The sequence below is a fragment of the Onychostoma macrolepis genome, chromosome 23 (assembly GCF_012432095.1).
Source record: "Onychostoma macrolepis isolate SWU-2019 chromosome 23, ASM1243209v1, whole genome shotgun sequence".
NCBI classification, from domain to species: Eukaryota; Metazoa; Chordata; class Actinopteri; order Cypriniformes; family Cyprinidae; genus Onychostoma; species Onychostoma macrolepis.
Window position 1 is genome coordinate 13,426,446 of NC_081177.1, and position 22,722 is coordinate 13,449,167.

At 39.4% G+C, this 22,722-nt stretch overlaps 2 protein-coding genes and 1 long non-coding RNA gene across 3 annotated transcripts; 2 read left to right on the plus strand and 1 right to left on the minus strand.

Moving 5' to 3' along the window:
- Window positions 1-160: 160 nt before the first annotated feature.
- LOC131531810 (uncharacterized) lies at window positions 161-10,472 on the plus strand. The gene is made up of 3 exons (XR_009268789.1): window positions 161-261; window positions 8,551-8,716; window positions 9,934-10,472. It is a non-coding gene; the product is annotated as an uncharacterized LOC131531810 (long non-coding RNA).
- On the minus strand, window positions 8,545-13,179 carry wnt1 (wingless-type MMTV integration site family, member 1). The gene is made up of 5 exons (XM_058762866.1): window positions 12,485-13,179; window positions 11,806-11,911; window positions 10,334-10,587; window positions 9,907-10,172; window positions 8,545-9,036 (listed from the first exon to the last, which is right to left on the minus strand). The coding sequence occupies exons 1-5, from the start codon at window positions 12,492-12,494 to the stop codon at window positions 8,545-8,547; spliced, it is 1,128 nt and encodes a 375-aa protein (XP_058618849.1). The 5' UTR covers window positions 12,495-13,179.
- A 3,057-nt stretch (window positions 13,180-16,236) lies between these two features.
- Window positions 16,237-21,836, plus strand: wnt10b (wingless-type MMTV integration site family, member 10b). Its single transcript, XM_058762865.1, has 4 exons — window positions 16,237-16,698; window positions 17,853-18,115; window positions 18,409-18,860; window positions 19,752-21,836. The coding sequence occupies exons 1-4, from the start codon at window positions 16,625-16,627 to the stop codon at window positions 20,241-20,243; spliced, it is 1,281 nt and encodes a 426-aa protein (XP_058618848.1). The 5' UTR covers window positions 16,237-16,624; the 3' UTR covers window positions 20,244-21,836.
- The last annotated feature ends 886 nt before the right edge of the window (window positions 21,837-22,722 follow it).

A 22,722-nucleotide genomic window follows, 5' to 3' on the forward strand; every position in this document is an offset into this window, starting at 1 on the left:
AATTTATTATTTAAAATAAATTGAGATAGATAGATAGATAGATAGATAGATAGATAGATAGATAGATAGATAGATAGATAGATAGATAGATAGATAGATAGATAGATAGATAGATAGATAGATAGATAGATAGATAGATACGAATATTTCCGGTTACGTACAAAGACAGACGGTCTATAATGTAAACTGGTGCCATTTAGAGATGTACAATTTCAAAATAACCTTCCTTAAGTACCTTGGAGTTGATTTATTATCATCTCGGTAAGTCCAAACAATTCAAGGTAAGTTTGTGTGAATAAATTTGTGGCTTATTAATATTTCCACTAGATGTCAGTAAAGGCTTTGTTACAGCTCAGAGAACCAAGCCTCTCACCCAGATGCTTTTGTCAAAGTTTAGAAGAAGTTAAATAAGGATCAGCCACTGGCCAAGCCAAGCATTGCCAAGAGTAGTTGCCAAGATTTGGACATATCAAATGTAGAAATTTAAGAATCATTAAAATACCCATATTGTTTGACCAGTAATCTGAATATAGGTGGGGATGGGTTCTTCTCACTCAGTGCTTAGTGGATTTCTTCATGAACAGTTTGCTGTCTAAATACCACTGTCATTCAAGATCAAACCACACCTCTGTGTGTGTCATTTGTCACTTAATTAAGGTGGATTTCTGATATCATGGACAATGATTGACGGTTGGCTGATGACTTTTCTGAAATGTCCTTTGGTTTGCTTCTGGAAGTGATTATAGTGTTGGGTTGTGGAGTGGAGTGTTGTTGGTGAAGGGTGGGGGCAAAAGAGGGAGGTGTTCTTATGCAAGCAGCTCTCAGCATGCATGTGCAGTCTTGAAGAGTGGATGTGTAGCTCCTGCAGCTGACTGTCCCCTGTGTCACTGCAGTTTGGGAGCTCTTGCCAAGAAAAATGTCGTCTTTATAGCGTCGCTGATGGGAAATGAAAGGATGAAACCTAGGCCCACTGACGCAAAGGTGCATGCAATCAAATTCACTCCCACTCATATTGTGTTTCTCTTTGACCTTGTAATAGTACAGCATTTAAGATATCCATTTTAGTGCTGGGACCTGAGGGAAAGAGTGCCGTATTAGCATCTGTAAATTGAATCTGAGAAGAGAAAGCTTCAGTCAGTGCGTGTGTGTGCAGAAGCTGAATAGTTTTTTGAGATATCATGAGACAGAGAGAAAAGGGGAGAGATGGTGACAGAGGAATGTGTCAGTGTTCTTGTAACCACTATGCCCCTAAACTGCAGCAAATAAACATTCCTCTGTTCATGTGTCAGAGCTGAACACTTGCCCACTGTTGCTGTAAAAACATAGCCAATAATTAAAACCAAAAAACCCAATGCTTTTTTCTTTGTCTTTAACAACTTTTTCCCCCAGTGGATTGCATTTAGACAATTGTACCATTGAAATATTTTTTTCTTCCCAATTCTGGATAAAAGTGCATGAAGCACTACAATATTACTACTTACCACTACAGTATTTGTGGTAAGTAGCAACACTGCAAACAACACTGGACCCCATTGACTTTTATTTTATGGACAAAAAACACTCATATTTTCTTTTGCATTCTTTAAAACATTTGTTTCTGAAACAACAGTAATGATTCACTTTTTGCAACAATCAAAAAAAATATGGCACCATTATTTAAACCTCATCTCTGTCATCATGTGGTTGCAGAAAGTGATTTAGCCTGGCTGAAAAACAGGCCTACTGAGAACCGCCTGTCGCCTCAATAGACTAAATCAAGAGGTCATGGTCCATTAGTTAGGGGGGTCGATATCGCCACCTAAATCATTACTGCATCAGGCCCGTTCGCCCACACACACACTGATGTACACACTTGCACAGGAATACAGATATTATTTCACACAGACTATCTCCCGCAGACTTGTACATCATCCAGACTCCATTCTAAACTTTGCACACATTGCTCAGTATAAGCCACAGACATCAGTCTAATGGTTTATAATACCCACCCTCATTCCACAGAAACATCCTCAGGAAAGAAGTGGGTTTAAGAGTGCACAGCTCCTATTTCTGTACATATTGACTACTTATTCACTAAATAATGTAAAAATCTCTCTATACACAATTATTCATGTCAGTCATAGGCTACCCTCTGTTCTGTTAAAAACAATATTATGTGTCAAAAGTACTTAAATAGTGCATTTTTTCATATATTAAATATTTTCTTTTGAAACAGGAGATATGGATGGACATATCGAAAGATCTAGTTACATCACAGCCATCAAACATGATTTGCTATTGCCACTTCATTCAGAAAGAGGTTATATTAAGGAAAAAGTTCACCCCAAAAATTAAAATTTGCTGAAAATGTACTTGCACTCAGGCCATCCGAGATGTGTTTGTTTGTACATCAGAAAAGATTTGGAGAAATTTAGCATTACATTACTTGCTCACTAATAGATCCTTTGCAGTGAATGGGTGCCGTCAGAATGAGAGATCAAACAGCTGATAAAAACATCACAATATTCCACAAGTAATGGAGCCCTGTGCATGATATGCAGGATATCATGACTACAAATTAAAAAAATGTATCAATTCCCTTGTTTTATGTAAATCATGACCTCTAATTAATTCTCTTAAACTTAATTTATATATCTATAATATCTTTTTTTCCCCAGCATGTGTCATGTGCGGGCCTTCATAGATATAGACTAAAAGCCATAAAACGTTTTGTAGATATTTTGGAAAATGTCCATACTATGAAATTCAACAGGCTCCAGTGTTGTTTTGGACCTTACAGATTTTCATGGGCAAAAACAGTTGAAACATTTTCCAAAATATCTTTTAAGAAAGTAAGTCATACAGGTTTGGAATGACATGAGGGTGAGTAAACGACCCTTTGAATTAAAGTATTGCTCATATGAATCAAATCAAGTCATTTAGTAGATCAGTGATCATACATTCACTTGCATTATAATTTCTAAACAATGATGCCAACTAATGCCCTGTCATCTTTAATACTGCTTCTTCTCGGGGAGCAGTTGCAAGGCAGAGTAGGAGCGAATGATGGAGATGTTACAAGACTAGAGCTTTTGTGAAGTGAGATGGCAGTTTCTCTGGAGCCACCATCTGCTGAGAGGGTCAGGCAGCATGTAGGGTTCAAATCTCCTGGATTCTGCCTGCTTCCCAGCTGCCATGCCCAGGCACTCCGAAATCCACACACAACCGCACTTGCACACCTCGCAATTATCACACACACTCGCAGACACGCATAATCCCAGGCATGCTGCGCTGCCGAAACCATTCTCATCAGGGCTGACACTAAAGAATGTTGGGATTCTTGTCTTGAGGTACCAGAGTTTTTTTCCTCCCTCTTTGGGTTTGTGCAGAATCCACACATTCTGTTGAACCCATGCGCCCACACTACATCAGCCCTGCATGTGACCACTGCTCCACTGTGCTCTATTCAGCACGGTGACCCGAACTTTGCTCACATTCCATATTCTTTCTTTGGTCCATTTTGCCCGGCAGCCTGCATCTCAATCCTTTCCATAGGCCCCAAACTCGAAGAGGGAAAAGCCTTCCGTAATATTTGGTAAAAGCTGCTTGTAACGATTTTTTTGTGGTCCATATATCATGTACCTGTTTTAACCTGAGTTTAAAGTGACTCTCTTCTTTCTCCGGATTGAAAGCAGTCACTCTATAGCGAAATTGCTTTGCCAAACTCTTAATCAATCCAACCCAGTGAAGTTTTGTTTTGGATTTTTATCAAATGATTTAATTGCCATTATTCCATCTTCCACAATTTTTGGGAAAGCTGCTTGTCACACTTTTTTTCTTTTTTTTCTTTTTTTTTTTTGTGGTCCAGATATCCTGTACCTGTTTGCTGTACAGTTCCCATGAGTTTAAAGAGACTCTTTTCTTTCCTCGGATGGAAAGTAGTCACTGTACAACAACATTGCTTGGCCAAGCTCTTACTCTGTCCAACCCAGTGAGGTTTTGTTTTGGATTTTTATCAAGTGATTTAATTTTCAGCCATTATTCTATTAGCTTCAAACCACGACTGGAAGGTTAAGTTTCTCGAAGCTCTTCAGAGACCCTCAAGGGCACTTACTGAATTAAAACTTTATTGCTCCGTTTTGGAAAAAGAGCAGAGCGCTCCAATAAAGGGAAACGGCAATTCATAAAATCTCTCGACCACGTTGCTAAATAGAGATGTACAGCGTTAATGAGTTTTCAGCTTGTGGTTTCGCATCTATCGTAATCTGCGACTCTGAAATTGCACTTTTTTGACGCTGTCGTTTGCATACGTCCATCATGATCCTTATTGGCATGGAAAGCAAAATGAATTTATGCTTTTAAGAGCTCTTGTGTTTCGAGATTCCTCCCTTTCCCAGCCTTCCTCCCTGCTTGCCGCCTGGCAGGCCCGTGTGTCAAAGGTGGCTGCTGCAGAACAGACTGTGGGAACAGCCGGTCAGCCTCCCCTGTCCCCTATTCCCTAACCAGAGGGGCAGCCATCAATCCAAGGCTGCTCGAACCCCTCCCGGCACACACATCTCCACAACCCACACACTCGCTCCCCAATAATCCGCGGAAGCAATTTCATCTCGACTCGGGTGGCGGCCCATTGTCGCCAACTCCTTCAATCTTTCCTAATTAACTCTCGCTTTGTCCCGCATCCGAGCTTCTGGACTCATCTCTACGACATTCCGATCGGGGCCGGTCTTCACACTCCCGGGCAACCCTTGGACCCTAATCCCACCGTACCCCTCCCTTCAGAGTAACTCTTTCCATTTTTTCTTTCCCCCAACCTGCTGATCACCTACTTGCAGAGTTAGGTAGGGGCATTAACTCCTTGGGTTTTTTGAAAGAAGAGGACGAAGGAGGGGGCGAGGAGGAGATGGCCAGAAAGCGACTCCAACCCAGACAATTAGAACAATGGGCCAGGCCTGTAGGGGGCTAACTCGCAGCGTCACGCCTGGACGGTGGGGTATTTTGTCGGTTTAATGAATTGTCCGTCAGTCCCTGGCTGCATCACAGGCCATGTAGAGAGTGGACAGCAGGGACCCAGACACTAAGTCGGTATTTATTACACTGCCTTTGTCACTAATTGAGCTAATTATCAGTGACTCTTCAGCACTCCCACAATGACAGTAGCCCTCCACCCTCCGCCTCCCTCATCCCACCAGTGCCTGGGAATGCAGTCTGACTTTGCTTCTTTATCCCTCTTTTCTATCCTTCTCTTCTTATTCTAACTATATCTTTCCCGTTTAAAATTAATGCTCTGCATTCTTGCACTATTTTGCCTTGTAATGCATATGCATGTATACAGAAACTTCCTGTAAGATCGAAGATTGGTTTATGATACTGATTTTTATTTTATTCATTATTATTTCCCTTTCAAGTAGGGAAGCATTTCAGGTTATATGTGTTGGGCTGGGCATGTTTAATTTTATTGGTTTGGACAGTTGAAAAGAGACAGGAGGTGATAGGATAGTGATTGGACCTTGATCTCAGATTCAAACTCGGGTCGTCGGAGGCGCAACTACACAATATGTTGGAGCGCAGCCCACAAAGCTATGTTTTCCGAAGGTATTTTGTTGTAAAAGTTTTTTTTAGTGTAAAATGTGCAGTGTGTCGGCGCCGATAGCCTTGTGGGCAGCGCGCCATCATATGGCGCAGTTGCGCTTCGGGTGTCCCGAGATCGAATCCCGCCTCGTGGACCTTTCCCGATCCCACCCCCTCTCTCTCTCCCACTCGCTTCCTGTCATATCTCCACTGTCCTGTCAATGAAAAATGCCCCCCCCCCCAAAAAAGTATTTTTGCCCCGTTTAAGTACTCAGTCAACATTTTGGAATTATTAAGATTGTTTTTTATAGAAGTCTCTTATACTCAACAGGGCAGCATTTATTTGATTAAAAAAATGCAGTATTTATTTTATATAATTCAGTAGAAGCATTAATATTGTAATATATTATTGACATTTAAAATAACCGTTTTCTGTTTGATTGCGTTTTAAAATAGAATTTATTCCTTTGATGGAAAATCAGATTTTGCAGGAACCACAGATCCAATCTTCAGTGTCACATGATATTTCAGAAATTGTTCTAATATGTTGATTTTTAGTTATTATTTGTGCTCCATTAATAATGGTTCTTAATATTATTAAGATTTGCTGCTCAATATATATATTTTTTTATGAACAGCAAGTAAACAAAAAACTGCATTTATTTAAATTAGACAATTTTAGATATATTTTGTAACATTATATATGTTTTTACTGTCACTTTTGATCAATTCAATGCATCCTTGGTGAATAAAAATAAGTCTTTTTTTTTTTTTTTATGGAATTTTTTTAATCTAAACCCCAAATCTTTGAATGGTAGTTTCCACAAAAATGTTAAGCAGCATACCCATTTTTAACATTGATAATAAGAAGAAATGTTTCTTGAGCATCAAATCAGCATATTAAAATAATTACTAAAGGATCATGTGACACTGTAGACTGAAGTAATGGCTGCTGACAGTTCAGCTCTGGGATGCGGATGTGACGACAACAGCGGTGCAGCGCTCCGTCTTGCTGACCTTCAGTGGCCCTGTGATGTGTTGCGGTGGGTGAGAGAAAGAATCGTCTGCCTTCATCCAAACTCTTGTGGCTGCACCGGCCTCGCTAGCAGGGCGGGGGAAACGCAGCCTGTCATTATTTCTAATACCATTTCTTTATTTTGTTTCTGATATTAAGTGAAGCAAAACCTCTAGTGTTGTGAAAACACACAGATTTAACGCTGTGTTACGCCACTGCCCAAATTCCCTCAGCGGTTACTGTGGATTTAGGGTGCATGACTGTTCGAAGAAGAGGGCTGCTCTTGTGCTTTTAGCGGTGGGAATGATGTTTAGAGGAACGGATATACTTGCACAGTCACATTGTTGATTTTAGGTTAAGTGCTTTAGACATACCCTGTCATACCAGTTTGCGGTTCTGAGAAATGATTGATGGATCACAAATGAAGCTGAGGTGAATACGTTGTGGAACATATGGAAAGACAAACCTGTTATTGAGCACAAACTGTGAGCACTGTTAGGAAATGAGTGGTTCTCTGAAAACACAAATAATGAAAATATAAACTTTATTGTGCTATTACTCTATATGAAAACAACTCTACTAAACTGAGCTAAAATATTTCCTTTTATCAGCATTTCTTCTCTAAAAAAGCCATCATACAATAATAAATACTTTTCATTCACAATATTAAAAGATGGTGTTCAGTGCATGTAAAACACAAGTGTCAAGAGACAAGCAAATCAGGCATTTGACAAAGTAATCATGTCTCTGAGATGTATGTGGCCTATCATCGTATAAGTTAGCACACAACTGGCTGGAATTACTCCGTAAATAATGATAGTGTATTCACTCCACTTTCAGATTAAATCATTTTCTCACATTGCAAGTTGCAGCATAAATATATAGATCATATCTATTTATAATATTTACAACATTTTGGTTATGTTAGCTGATATACAAAATACAGTTTCCATAATTGTGGCTCTTTCAAAAATATAAATGTGAACTGTTTGTCCACTGTAAACTAGGTAGCAGGGCATTTACAGGATTATCTTTACACACTTTAAAAAAAAAACAACAACTAGTATGTACTTGTGCGTAATCTATGTAGACAACTTCCGACAGAGGTCTTCTTCTCTCCCAAAAGAGTTTCTGTAATAGTAAACTTGCTTCTGTCAGAGCCGAATCGACAAGTCAATCTCGGGTCAATCTTAATTTTCTCTTCCCAATACTTTTCCATCAGTACAATAACATGGTATACCACATAATAATAAATGGTATTAAAAAATGGCAGGAGACTCAAAGCAATGACGGGAAGTGTGGCAGGTCCGAATGGGAAATCACGAGAGGTTGGGCCGAGTTCGGGATTCCGCTACATAGTAATCGGAAAAGGAAGCCCCATCCCTTGAGAAGCACTTCACACAGTTTTATGTGAGACGAGTAGGACTGCAGCTAAAGAAAACAAAACGCTAAAATATTTTAAAGAACCGCCCTCTTGTTAGAGTTTTGCAGTGCTTTATGAGAGAGCATGCTTGTGGTTCGCTAACCACAGGAACATCTGTCAAACTGTGTCCAGTTACTACTTTCTAGCTTCCATGTTCCCCAGAGCACCAGAGACGGAGATCGGGAGAAGAGAAGACAAACTAGAACCTCAGGACCAGTGCTTCAGTATGCTGAATTTTAAACTGTGTCTGCATGTGTATAGTGGTTCTCGACCCATTTTGTTCGAATTGAAGCCCTATGCTGCAGTAACAACACCAAAATATCGTGTTTTGCACATGTACTTTTGAACTTTTCTCAGTAGTTAATACATTGAATATACTTGCCTATTCAACCAACAGATTGTGTAATCCCTTTTAACGTGTTATCTTATCTCTTTTCTCCAGTTTTTAAACTTAACATGTTTATTCATTCCTATATAGCCTCCAGATACCCCAGCGGCCCCTTTCAATACCCAGTTTGGGACCTTTGCCTCCAGTTTGTCAGTTTGTTCTGTTTGTTGATCATAGACACTGATGGACGGTCTGTGTACTGGTGCAGTTGAGGCAGCTCACATGACAACACCAGTGGAAAGTACAGTGACATCTTTCTGTGACCTGTTCCATTCGAGTCTTGTATCCCCGTCCGCAGCACAGCAGCTCGCACCCATCCAGTGCCGGCGATGAACTGTTGCAGGTGCGTCCCGAAGTGCCATGTGTGCCTGTTTTGCCATTGTAGGAACAGAAGTTGGGTGACTTTTCAAAATACACGAGGTCCCGGGCTGAAGGGAGCTTATGTGCTGGGTTCTCCGGTTCCAGGTGGCGGGGGTCGGCTCGATGGGACGCACGGTTGCTGCCTTTGTTGGCATACACTACTCGCGATGCGCCGTCGAAACGGTCCTTCAGGAAGTCTCCCACCACACGGAAGCTGGGCAGTCTCATCCAGCATGTTCGCACAGTGCAGGACCCAGACATCCCATGACACTTGCACTCTTGTTGCATCTCTGATGCGACTGTCTGTAGGGAGAGGAATGAAAATGAATATATATTGTGCAAAATAATTTATACACTTCTATTTCAATTCTTAACAAATACACAGTATGTACAGTATCTACAGTATGGTTGATGGATCAGCTTCTTCGCAAATATACTTAGTTGATCAATCAACTAGCCTATATATATATATATATATATATATATATATATATATATATATATATATATATATATATATATATATATATATATATATATATATGGGCTAGTTGATCCATCAATCCAAATAGTGTATTTATAGACCTATAATGACATTGAAATTATAATCAATAAATTAAATATAATTAATAAATAATAACCTGAATGATTATATTTATGGGAAAAACATCACATATAATATAATGCAATATAATATAATAATTAATATATATTGTCTTTTTCTTACTCATTTTAGACTTTAAACAATCTGTAAATGTGCCATGTTACATTCATTTTAAACTAATTTAATTAATTTATTATTTTGGCTGTTAAAATAAACTAAATTTATTTATTAGTTGATTTATTTGTATATCTAAGCATAACATATTGTCTAATGTAATATAATATAATAATGTCTCTCTGTTTTTTTCTTATCATTTAAGATTTGAATAAAAACAAATCTGTAAATGTGCCATGTTAAATTAATTTTAAACTAAATAGTATTTCATTGGTAAAGTTCATTAAATTGGTTATAATTCATTAAATTAATTTAAATGATAAAAATAACCATTAGGCTGATAAAATGTTATTTTAGTAGATTTCCATCTGTACTTTGGGGCACTCCATGTATTGATAGATCTATTAATGACATCTGAATTTGAAGGAGACAAATGGTTTTTGATTATCTCTTACCATTCTCCCTGCCTCATTGTTGTGCAGGTTGGTCAGATACCGCAGATCTCTGCCCCTCTCACTGGAATCTACGAACTCTCGCCCGAACATCCTGCCAAATTCCACATTGTCGCTGCAGCCTCCCCAGTGCCAGTCTGGCCCTCCAGGACCCCGGCGCCGGTAGTCGCAGGTGCAGGACTCAATGGCTCCCTCAGAGCAGGACCGAGCCACGGCATGAGTAACACCAGCACTTGTTATGGCAAACACAAATGCAGTCTCACGGCAACCTAACAAAACAATAAGCACAACTTAGAATCTCTACCATGCTGTGTCTCCATACAGAAAATATTAATGTGTAATTCTATATTCTCCTGTTTCACTGTATGAGATATGAATAGTGTGCGTTGTTCAAAGCTTTCATAATGTCACTCTGAGAAGCCATGCTCACCTCGGTTGACAATTTTGCCAAAGACGTTGGGGCTGTGGGTGGTCGGACAGTTCCAGCGGCGGTTACGAAACTGCCATTTGCATTCCTTGATGGCTGTATGCAGGCCTGCTGCAATGGCGTGCAAGATGCCCGGGTTTTGCCGTATCAGTTTTCTCTGACGACGACTTAGCAACGCCAGGCTGGGGTCCAACACCAACTGCACATTCTTGGAGTTGGTGAGGAGATTGCCCGAGGATGCCACATTCACAATACCCCTGGTGGAGAAACAGAAAGGTTGACTTTGGTAAATTGAAAAAAAGAGTTTTCTCATCTGACTGGCATGAAGGGACTGTTTGTTTTTTTTTAGTTTGTGAGATGAGAATCACAGACATGTGATGTGCAAAAATTTTAACTGAAAAATGTATTGTTTCATTAGAATGCATGGAAGGAGATGAATATAAAATGTTAATGATGTAATATTGAACATAAGCCAATGCATATATTTCTCAATGCAACTGGCAGTATGCTGCAATATGTTCAAGTCATGTCCAATGAAACTGAAATCTAATCTGAAAAATTGCTTAATGCAAAACTTTTCAAAGAACCAATCCGATACTGAATTGTATAATTCCTCTGAATAACACATACATTTAATATATAGGTAAAATCAGGTAGGCATATTTATACAGATAACAAACCCTTTCTTCGTAGTGTATTAGATGTATCATTTTTAATTCTCCTTTCGACGTTATTATGACAGTAGTGGGGGTTTTTTTGTTTGTTTTTTTAATTCTCCTTTCAACGTTATGACACGCGCGTACAGCTTTGGCTCATAAGTCGAGTGTTTTACCTACTCCGGAATGCTCAGCACATTACACGAATTCGACCCTGAAAACGACCTGGAAAGGAACTGCTCCCAGCCATAAAATAAATCCGCATTTAATTTATCCCACATTGGATTGAAAAATCTTGTCCCGTGTTCAAGCCACACTGTCAGAATGACAGAGAGAAGCCGAGAGGGAGAGAGAGAGCGCGGGCGCGCAAGCAGTAGCTCCGCGTAAACAGGCTAAATGAGATTGCATTGATTTATTTGGGAACAGAGTTTGACTTCTCTACTTTAAACATATCTTCGCGCTACTTTATTATATCAGTATGCCTAATATAATGTTTTTTTTCTTTCTAAAATATAGGTAGGCTATAAATTACAATAGGCTACAGCTCCGCGAATGCAGTGCAACTGTTTATTAACAAAGTAAATGACAGATTCACTCCAACCACTAAATGACATTATAAATCTGTAGCTTGTCTAACAGGTTTGATCGTTTAATTTACTGCTGTATGCACTAAAGATCTAAGAGACTTTGAACAAGATATTGATCATAGAAACTGTGCTCCGAAAAAGCTTCAGTTGTTGACATTCTAGCATGAACGTACTATACTGTATGTAGCATACTAAATGTCATAATATATATTATGGGCCTGCTGAATCTTACCACCACCGGCCGCTGTTGTTCACCGCCACTGTGCCAGTGAGAGAGGAGACCAGGAGGACACATGCCGCTTTGACTGCGAGAAGCAACGCGAGTACCCGCATGATATCTGGAAGGGCAAAGTTAACCAATTAAACTCAAATCAGATTCCTGCAAAAATAAACGATGTCAGGAACTTTCTAGATTAGAGGAGTGAGCATCTTGACAATTATCAAATTAAAAACAACAGGAAAATCATTAGGGTAGTGCACAGAAATTATGATTGAGATTTATGTTTTAGCTTTTAATGCAGGGACATTTTTAATTTTGTGTAATTGTGTGTGATGTGTATGTTTTAAATTAGTATCAAAATACGGTTAGTAAACAATTCTGTAATCGTAGATGCCTCTCAACAAAAAAATAAATATCAGCCTGCACAAAAATATATCAGCCTACATTTAAAAATTCTATAAAAATAAAGGTGTTAATGAGAATCATAATAAAATACCCTTCTAAAAAACTTTTTTATTTTCTAGCTTTTTCGAAAACCCTCAACACGCTTTTCCAAAGAAGTCTCCAAAGAATCATACAGCAACTCACGAATCCTACATTGCCTGTATGTTTTTATAAGATGCTACTTAAGGCTGCACCTTTATTTAAACATTATAAAATAATGAGTTTGTTGCAAGAAGAATCCACTTACCACTCCACATTCCAGTGCGACTGACAGCGTGGGTCAAAGTTTATTCATAAAATCAGCGTAGAAGTCACAGAAAGGGTCCTGGATGGGATGCCAGTGCCAGTGCCGCCGCTGCTGCTGCTGCTGCTCTTACAGTCTGTGTGTTAGTGATGCTCTGCTCACAGCACTGAGCGCGTGGGACAGTCCCGTAGACCTGATCCCCTCGGTGACTGATAGGCGACACATTGTTCACTTATTGAACGCTACAAGATGAATAAAAAAGGGATTTGCTGCTCTCATCTCCCTCTGTTTTTTTTCCCTCCCTCCTTTTGAGTGGAACTGAATGGACGGATAGCTTAATTCTTCTCATTGGGCACAATGAATACAGGAGGCAAACCCGACATAAAGGAGAGGAGATGAAGAAAGGATCCGTTATAGGCGCTTTAAATTACATATCATTTTGTAATCCTCGTCCAGAGATTCCTCAGATACATTCAAGCGAATTCATAAAAAATGCAGTTCCTTCAGGAGTCTTCCGTAGATGCAGAGCAGATTTATTCCTTCTCATTGCAGTGGGTGTGTGCGCGCGCGCCACTTGTGTCTTAAGTTCCCTCTGCGTGGATGGTGTCGCGACACGGTTACAGTAAGAGGGGAATATAAAACATCTAAACTGGCCTTTTTACCCGAAGTGCTTGCATGCATTACTCCCTTAACTGCGTCTCCTCCCTCTTGCGCGTAATTTTTTTTTTTTTTTTTTTTTTATAGATGTCCATGCTTGCGCTCTGCACTCACCCGTTTGTACTGTTTAGCCTAAATAAAGCACATCAAGTGGAAACGTCATGCTATAATTATGGTGAAAAATCTGGGTTAAATGAAAAGGAGAATATTAAAGACACGGGACAGCGCTTAATGCTGCTTCAGTTTCTAGTTTTAAATGGAGCTTGTGTAGTAGCCTAACACATTTTGATTTTAAAGTCTGTAACTCAACGTCTTTTGGGTGCTGTGTGTCTCTCATATTTCGATATATTTACGTAATTGTCTGCCACAAGTTAAAATCCATAATTCATCCCCAAACAGTTTAAATTTGTTGGGTTGTAAAAGCAATAGAAAACGTGGGGATTTTACATTTTGGATGTGAATTTATTATGGTAACCAAATTAATTTGTTCACAATAATTATTCCATCATATCATCGCTTCATTTTAAACATTTAATTAAAAGGGCAAATAGCAAACGTTTTATAGAAACATATCAACAAAAGATTAAAGATTTTTTTTTACAGTCTTGCAACTTCTAATGGTAACTTAACCCCTGTAACTCATTTCTATGAAGTTTCACTGATGTTACAAGTCGTTCCAACATCTCTAATAGGCTATTCTTACCATTTTTGACATTTTAGAGAACGAATAAAATAAGAGATCGTTACAGATAAATAACTCCACACGTCTGACTTTAAATTGTGACACCAAAGCAGAAAGAGTCTAGATAAAACTGTTCACCATCTGGACTGCAGACCTCCCTTGATCGCATATGGTCAGTAAAGGCACGAATCAAATAGTATTTTGCTGTCAGTTTTGACTCCATACATTTATGGCATCGTCTGCGCAAAGAATTATGAGCAATTGGCAAATATTAAATCAGTGTATTTTGAGCACATATAAGGTGTTTGATGTCACCATGAAAGAATCGGAGAGAAAGCACTTTTTTTCTCTTGAGGGATTGAAGTAAATGGCTAACTGAAGGAAGTGCGCTTTTGTTAGTGGTATTTAATGAGGGCTGCTTTTCTGGGCTTAGCCTGCTCTTATACTCTTGAAGGATCTTAAACAGGTTTTCCTGAAACACTCATGCGATGCGGCGCAGATTAGCGGCAATCCGGTTAAAGGGACGCCTTTTATATACAAATCAACTTCAAATCACTTTTTAAGCCACTTAGATATACACGCCATGGCAAAATGCTAATGCACTTTTCGTTGCCAGAGCTTAAGGAGAGGAATAGAGGTGATTAGCTCCAATACAAGAATTGATCTTCGAGAATAGCAGGTGATTAGCCCAAAAACCAAGAACTGTTGTCAGGATTCGGTGTTAAGAATGGTTAAGGGTGGATTTAACTCAATTTCATGACATTAATCCTAGTTTTACTACTGTTAATAGTAATATTAATAAAGATAAGAAGCAAGATGCTCGATCTAGGGTCAGTTAAAGAGTTTTTTCACCCGCTGTGCATAGTGCATAGCTGACCACCAGCACGATAATCCTTTAATCTTGTAAACTGCTAATGCCTCAAATATTCTGCTTTATTCATACATTTATCAGTAGCCTACTATATTCAAGTCGTCTTATCATGCCATCCTGTCTACGTTGCAGCTACATGAAAAAAGGAAAAAACACTGACAGCTTGTCTATTGAACAAACTTATTATGTGCATTATGCATAATTTGTTGGCCCACTATGTAATTGCGTATCACTTTCAATGAGCCTTGACAACAACCTCTCCATCATGGTCAGTTATGGGACTAATTATACGCACAAACTCAGACGTGTATAGACAAACAAACGAAATAAGTCTATTTTCCAGTAGTGCTCTAGGCTATCTGCAGCAACAGTCAGCAAAGCCTTCTCATTAAGAATGTCGGGGAAAATGATGAATGTGGGCTTAATTAAAGTGAAACGTCACTAGGGCTGCACGGTGAACTGTTGAACTGATTTGGAGTGGGAGGATGGGCGAACACATGAACGCGCACACGCACCTCGCATTGTTCAAGAAGACCCGCACGCTTGCCTGCTGCTGCCCTGCGTATTGTAGCCTATATGAATGACTTTTAGTTTAGTTTAGCTCCTAGTTCACATATACGATTGTCACAAGTTCTGCAGTGCAGACAGGTCAGATAATAAGCCTACTTTATAAACCAACAGAAATAGACAGCAAGAAAAATAGATCAATAAATAAATTCAAAGAATGCACACACTGCAAATGATAGGCTAAGTAGCATTTAACAAGTCGCAGGTTCTAGGATACGATTCAACAGCGATGCAGTTTTGTTTTGGGCAGTGAAAATGAATTGCAGTAGATTTCCGTCCATTAGCTAATTTATAGCGTTTTACTTGATTTTAGGAGTTTCAGATTTATTAATGAATTAATGGGCTAATTCATATTAAAATTAATACTTCAGAATTCGATTTTATTCATCAGTAATTGTAGCCTATTTAAAGTGGTTAATTATTACAGATTGTCACTTTTAGTTTTACATACATTTTAAAGCTGCAATTAAAATTGATTTCTGTTGGTTGAAATAACCGAAACTTGTAGGCCTATTTGTTTGTTTGTCATCATTATTTATAGGCTACTTTTTGTATCTGTTATCGGTTCTTTTAATATTCTACCGATAAATGGCACAATTTGCCAAAACAGCACCTCAGAATGCCATTAAAACACCTCAAAAGAAAAAAAAAAACGTTCGTAAAAGAATTTTGGCGCAAATACTACCTAGCTACTAGTAATAAAATAAAATAAAACATAAAGAAATATATAGGCTAATGCATGTAATGTTTTGTGTCAAAAAGTAGAAACAAATAACCTAAATGAAACGTCGGTTTTGCATGTCAGTTGGTCAGTTAGACAAAAATAATGCCTATAGCCTATAATGTGTGTGGATTAAAAAAAAATAAAAATAGGCTAGATAGGCTACATTGAAAACTGGTAACATTTTTAGTCACGTGTTGCTCAGTGCACTTGTTACGAAAATGCTCCAAATATAGTCAATGCCCATGTTGTCAATATTGCGTCCCTTATGAGACAGTGCTTGGTTTAGGCTTCTACTGAAACTGATTTATTCGTAGTCAGATTTATGCCTATTAAGCATGACCACTATTGGTGGGGGTCACGATTATGACATGCAGTTTTAGGAATATAGAAAGTTTGACAGGCCTTGCTACTTTTTCATCGTGTTTAAAAACAAGCGCCTCAGGCGATGTTTGCCCACCCTGACGGCGCCCCCTCCTCCTCCTCCTTCTCCTCAGTGACATACACGCTCCCGTCCCAAGCTTCATCAAATGCTGCTTGCTCAACTCCCCGCTCCTCACACAAACAATTCAACTCATTTCCAGTTGCTCTCTAAAGCGATCCCACAGGTGTTTTAATGTCCCGTCGAGAAAAGCTTTCAGCGCAATGGAGTTACCCCACAGACAGTATTTGGGACGAGTCCTGATTGTGACTGCAGCGCTTCTGTCACCTGCGTTCACGTAAGTAGAAAGGTAGACGCGCCTTCATGGGATCTGTTGGAGTAGCCTTAATGGACTGTTTGTTTTGGAAAACCAGTGATTCAAATGAATGATTAGCCTATGTGTCATAGTCTCAAACGATTTATTTATTAGTAGTATTTAATTATAACTTTACACTTTAAAAAAAAAAAGATTTCCAGTTTCGCGCCACGGCTGCTAGTAGCTATCTAAAACTAGTTGGCTAGTAACCTACTTGTATCTAAAACGAATTAGTGTCTTTTTAATGTTACCAGTACTTGTTTTTACTATTAGCATGTAGTCCAATAAGTATCTTTTCAGTCAGTAGAAGGCTACTTAATCACATACTAGTACTCATTCCTTTGCTACTAGACAAGTGACTCCTCCATTGTTACTGGTAACAAACTGCACATGTTTGGCATTGAATTTATGTCAATCTGTTGTTCAGATACTAACTAGCATGTATTCTAACTGTTACTGGTGATGGTTTCTCTAGTTAAATAGGTGTTAGTAACAATTACCTCCTAATACTAATTGAATATGTACTAGTGTTTATTCTGGTAATTGATATTAGAAACTGTTTTAATCTTATTGTAATTGTGTGGTTATGGATGTTCTTTCACTTCTCAAAACTGTCTATGGGCATAATGTATTTATTATCATAAGCGTGTTATGATTTGGATATAATACTGCACACAAATCTTTTCCATATAGTCATTTTCTCATCAGATTATCCTCAGGCATGCCAAGTCACTGATAGAAAGCAGGACGTTTGAATATTCATGGAAGTTTTATGTATGCCTCTTGCAAGGTCACAGCCTTATTTTAGTGTCAGGGCTCTTAATCGCACAACTTCTGATATAAAAAGCACTAGAATTTGTCACTTTTTTTTTTTTGTCTTTGCCCTTCCAGTAAACATGTATTGATCATATTATTCGAAATGAATATGGCGCCATAAAAACATCCATTCCTGATACAATATTTTCCTGCTTCTCGTTAATGACTGAATTCATTGTCATAATTTCTTCACATGTGTGAGTCATTTAAAAAAGACCACATGTGATGCTAAGTAACACCAGCCTTCTGCAATATTTACTGCATGCGGTGTTACTTCATAATGATATCACTGCTATAAAATTAATTTTCTCCTTTCTCAGGGTACTGGGCAATGACATCCTTGGCCTGAAGGTGGCAGGAGAGCCAGTGCTTACCCCCAACGCAGTGTGTTTACGACTGGCAGGCCTGACCAAAAAACAGATGCGTTTGTGTGTGCGCAGCCCTGATGTCACAGCCTCTGCTCTGCAGGGCATTCAGGTTGCTATTCACGAATGCCAGCACCAGCTCAGAGACCAGCGCTGGAACTGCTCCTCCCTGGAGAACCATGGCAAGTTGCCCCATCAGAGTGCCATTCTCAACAGGGGTGAGTTGATGGCAAAAGGGGCATGGGAAGTGCTGAAGTTGAAGTTGTAGAGAGCCAATACAGTCATAATCCGGGCATTGAAATGCTACATTAGCCAAAGAGGGAAAATATCAGCGTTGAGTCATTGTTTAACGCATTTGCGCCATGGAAAACATCTTTTATGAGATTTTAGATAAAGATCATTATAGATAATTATCTCACCAGCTGGCTCGTGCGCACTTCACTTTCTGAAGGCTCTGTTTACTCTGCTGGCAGCTTTATTTGCGGTGTAAAAGTGCTTTCTTTCGTCCCAGGTTTCCGAGAGAGTGCCTTCTCGCTGTCACTGCTGGCTGCAGGTGTCGTGCACTCGGTGGCTTCGGCCTGTAGCCTCGGTAAATTGCGTGGGTGTGGCTGCGAGGCTAAACGTCGCCTGGATGATGACAAAATCCGACTCAAGTTAACCCAGCTCCAGCTTCAGACTTTCCAGAGAAGTGGGGTGTCTATAGCAGGTGCAGGAGAGAACACACCTGAGTTTGGATCACTCCATGGCAGCCTGCCGGCCAATCTGCACTCGTCCCACCCCATCAGTCTCCTCAAACCGCTGCCGGATGAAGTCACGCCGCTGCAGGACACCTGGGAGTGGGGAGGCTGCAGTCACGATGTCCGTCTTGGCGTACGGTTCTCTAGGGATTGGTTGGATTCCAGAGGATCTCCTCGTGATATACACGCTCGGATGAGGATTCATAATAATAGAGTGGGCAGACAGGTGTGGTTTTATGTCTTCAAATCTAATGATCTGTATGGCAACTGTGTCCTAAACAGGTTTGACATGATAAAACACAATTTTTCCCTGTTCATTGGTGTTTTAAATTATTCACCTGCTTGGCTTTCTTTTATGCAGACATGCACAGGTTAGCCCCGCCCACAGCGAAATCTCATTGGTCCCAAAATTCCCCTCTACAAAATCTCACTGTTAAAAGATTAAATCTTCAGACTGGGTGTGATTGTGTATCAGTGACATAACATTCATTTTTATTGATTAATTTATATTTAAAAAAAATAAAATGCAAATTCAATTTATACATTAATTAAATTGAATACACCATATGCATGTTTTTTATTTAATTTAATGATTTTAAGTTCTGAATTAAAATTCATGCTTATTTTTTTTTTTTTGTCAATTTATTTATTTATTTATTTATTTGGAGGGACAGAAAGTCAAAAATGTTTCGTGATACAACATATCACATAGGGTGTGACTCCCCAAATGTAATGATATTTATGAATTATTAATTTATAATACATGAAAACTTTTTTTAATTTGAAGACATTTTTGAAAATTATGATTAAGCTGTGTACGATCTCATGTATATAGGATTTTTTTTAACTTGCAGTCATTAAATTTAAACTTTTCTTAAATTAGTATTTTTTTTTTATTTTTCAAAACATGAAACCAACATGATTACAAGAATATGGAGCAACTAGTTTGTAAAAGATGTTTCTTTTCCTTTGATGTGGATATTATTATATGTCATTGACCCTTTTTTCAGTTGGCTACCTCATAGATGACAGAGATAGATAGATAGACAGATATACCATAGATAGATAGATATATAGATATACCACATTATTTTCATTATGTGTTTGACCTTAACAGGTAGTTACTGACAACATGAGAAGAAAGTGCAAGTGTCATGGCACATCAGGCAGCTGCCAGTTCAAGACCTGCTGGTATGTTTCACCTGAATTCCGGCTCGTGGGATCACTGCTACGGGAGAAATTTCTGACTGCCATCTTCATAAACTCTCAGAACAAGAACAACGGAGTATTCAACTCTCGAACTGTTGAGAGCCCCGGCTCGGATCAGCTCAGAGGCCGGCGGCGGAACATTTCCCGTGAGTTAGTGTACTTCGAGAAGTCGCCCGACTTCTGCGATCGTGAGCCCGCAGTGGACTCGCCAGGCACGCAGGGGCGCATCTGCAACAAGAGCAGCCCCAGCATGGACGGTTGCGGGTCGCTGTGCTGTGGCCGAGGACACAACATCCTCAAACAGGCACGCAGCGAACGGTGTCACTGCCGCTTCCACTGGTGCTGCTACGTGCTCTGTGAGGAGTGCAGGGTTACGGAATGGGTTAATGTGTGCAAGTAACCAACCCATTTTGATCCAAATCCCCATTTCTTTTTTGGACCGAGAGACAACAACCTGTGACTGCCTGTGTGTTTTGCTCTCCTACAGTGTGTCTGTTTATCCATTTCTCTCCTTCTTTAACCTTCATCATCTGGGATCCATTTGCGTTGTGTTGCTGTTATGTTCAAAATGCCAAGTCAGATTGAGGAGGAGGTGACTCATGTCATTTGTCTTTTTTTTTCCTTGCTTGGAATCTTCAGCCTCCAGAACCAAGCAAATGGCCCGAACGCCATCTGCACTCCTCCAAATAACAAGGCATAACAGCAGGAACAAATTATTCCTGAGAAATATCGGCACTGCTACGGTCTACCTTTTTTTCATTTAAAAAGTGCACTTAATGTATATTCCTTACCTTGGCAAAATGTTTGAGAAGTTTATGTTGTGATCGTTCTTGATGGTGAAATACCATACTAGTAGGGCTGAGCTTTCTGAAACACTGTATCTTGCAGTGTTATGATCTTTGCCCACATTGATCATGAAGAATCAATGGCTGTGATAATTGAAGGGAACATCTCAGTGCCTTTTATGAGGTTTCATAAGATGTTGTAGAGAAACTCTCCCAAGTCTGAAGCGAATCTTGGCCATCGACTGAGAATTTGCCTTGCGTAGGGGTCTAAGTTTAGTTGGTTTTTATGAAAACCAGGACAATTGTGAAGTTGATATGCTGTGTAACCCCATCCTAACCTTTATAGAGACAGACCAATCAGAGAACGGAGATGGAGAGAGTGAAGGAACGACTGGAGAACACTTGTGCCTCCCGTGGATTTTTTGCAGCTGATTAAAAACAGTCACATCTCATCTCATACTGCTGAACAATATTGGATGCCAGATGCCTTTGATGCAAGAATGGAAGACATTCATACTCTCAAGTCCAGAGTTAAACTGTATTTAAACAGCTGCCATTACAGTCATATTACAGTGAATTTGATGTATGCGATGTTTAAACTTTACTATTGAGCAATCAGTGCTTAGGGAATCAAATTAATTATATGGATAAATTAGCTTTCATGAATTGCTGCCTTTTGCATTCTTGAGACTTTTATCATTGTAATATGTTACAAGAACGCCTCAATTCTTGGTTAAGAAACCTTTCTTGGTTTATCATGTGTGTAGGTTTTAGAACCAGGAAAGACCCTCTAGAACAGAGGAGGGGTCATAGATCAGTGTATTAGATATAATTCTTCTCTTCTGGAGATTTTATTTTTTATTTTTTTTACTGAATCTGACCTCTCATAATGGGCAACAGGGATAGTTTTCATAAAGAGTTTTATAAGCAGATTGAGGTATGAACCGGTCTTATAGGGATCAGCTGCCCAAAGTTGCACCATGTGCTGCTGAGTACTGTTTGTCCTTGTCTGTGAATCTGCATCTGCAACTGTCAGAGACTGGACCACTGTGTGATTTCCTAACTAAATACAGACGCACTTCTGATGTCTACGCTCTGTCTGAGTGCACAACAATCACAAACATCTAGGAATAAATGAGTTTTTCTGTATGATTCCTCACGAGACTGTAATGAGGATGCGCTGTGGCGGCTGTGGATTGAGTGAAGTGACCACCCACGGTCTGCTGGCTTTATCAAACTTGCTTCTCATGGTATTTCCTCTGGCAATAAAGATGGGAGCATAAGAGAACTAGAAAAAGAGTGGTGTGGAATGATAAAGCGCTGGATATCTGGTTTGCATTTCTTTATTCCTTTATCATTTCACCCTGGAGCTGCTGCGAGAGGGAATTTCCTGTCGCTGTTTATCCCATGTGTGAGACAGAGAAATTGGACGGCCATAGACGACCACCCCCCACCACCACCACCACCACTTCCCCACCTCCCCCAACAAAATGCAGTGCAGCCAATCACACATACAAAGCAACATACTGACAACATCAAGAATAATGACAACCAGACACTGTCACATTTAAGACAGAACGGCACAGAACTAATACTGGGTCATCTGAAAATATTTCAGTTAGCTACTATACAGATAGATAGATGGATGGATGGATTGATTGATATATAGATAGTTGTATGGATAGAAAGAAGGATGCATGAACAGATGAATGTATAAATAGACACATGGATGGATGGACAGATGAATAGATGAATGTATAGATAAATGGATGGATGGATAGATGGACGGATAAATAGATGAATTGATAGATAGATAGAAGGACGGACAGACAGAAGACAGATGGATAGATAGACAAACAGACAGAGAAGTCTAATTAATATACAACATCAGATATGGATGTTGGTGGATATGGAAATATGTGAATATATATTGCACATACTTATGTACATCAAAAGAGAAGTAAAAGGGGAAGAAAAACAGCTGGAAACATCTGCTTCTGGGCTCCTTGTCCAGCTTCCCCTTCCATTTTTGATGTGGGATAGAGAGAAAGAGAGAAAGGGAAAGAAAAAACAAGGAGCCAGCTACCCAGAACA

Coding starts and splice junctions, on each gene's coding strand:
- wnt1 (XM_058762866.1), bottom strand. Junction 10,588..11,805: donor AACAACAGCGGCCGGTGGTG/GTAAGATTCAGC, acceptor TTTCTCCACCAG/GGGTATTGTGAATGTGGCAT. Junction 10,173..10,333: donor TGGCAAAATTGTCAACCGAG/GTGAGCATGGCT, acceptor TTGTTTTGTTAG/GTTGCCGTGAGACTGCATTT.
- wnt10b (XM_058762865.1), top strand. CDS start 16,625: ATGGAGTTACCCCACAGACAGTATTTGGGACGAGTCCTGATTGTGACT. Junction 16,699..17,852: donor CTTCTGTCACCTGCGTTCAC/GTAAGTAGAAAG, acceptor CTCCTTTCTCAG/GGTACTGGGCAATGACATCC. Junction 18,861..19,751: donor ATAATAGAGTGGGCAGACAG/GTGTGGTTTTAT, acceptor TGACCTTAACAG/GTAGTTACTGACAACATGAG.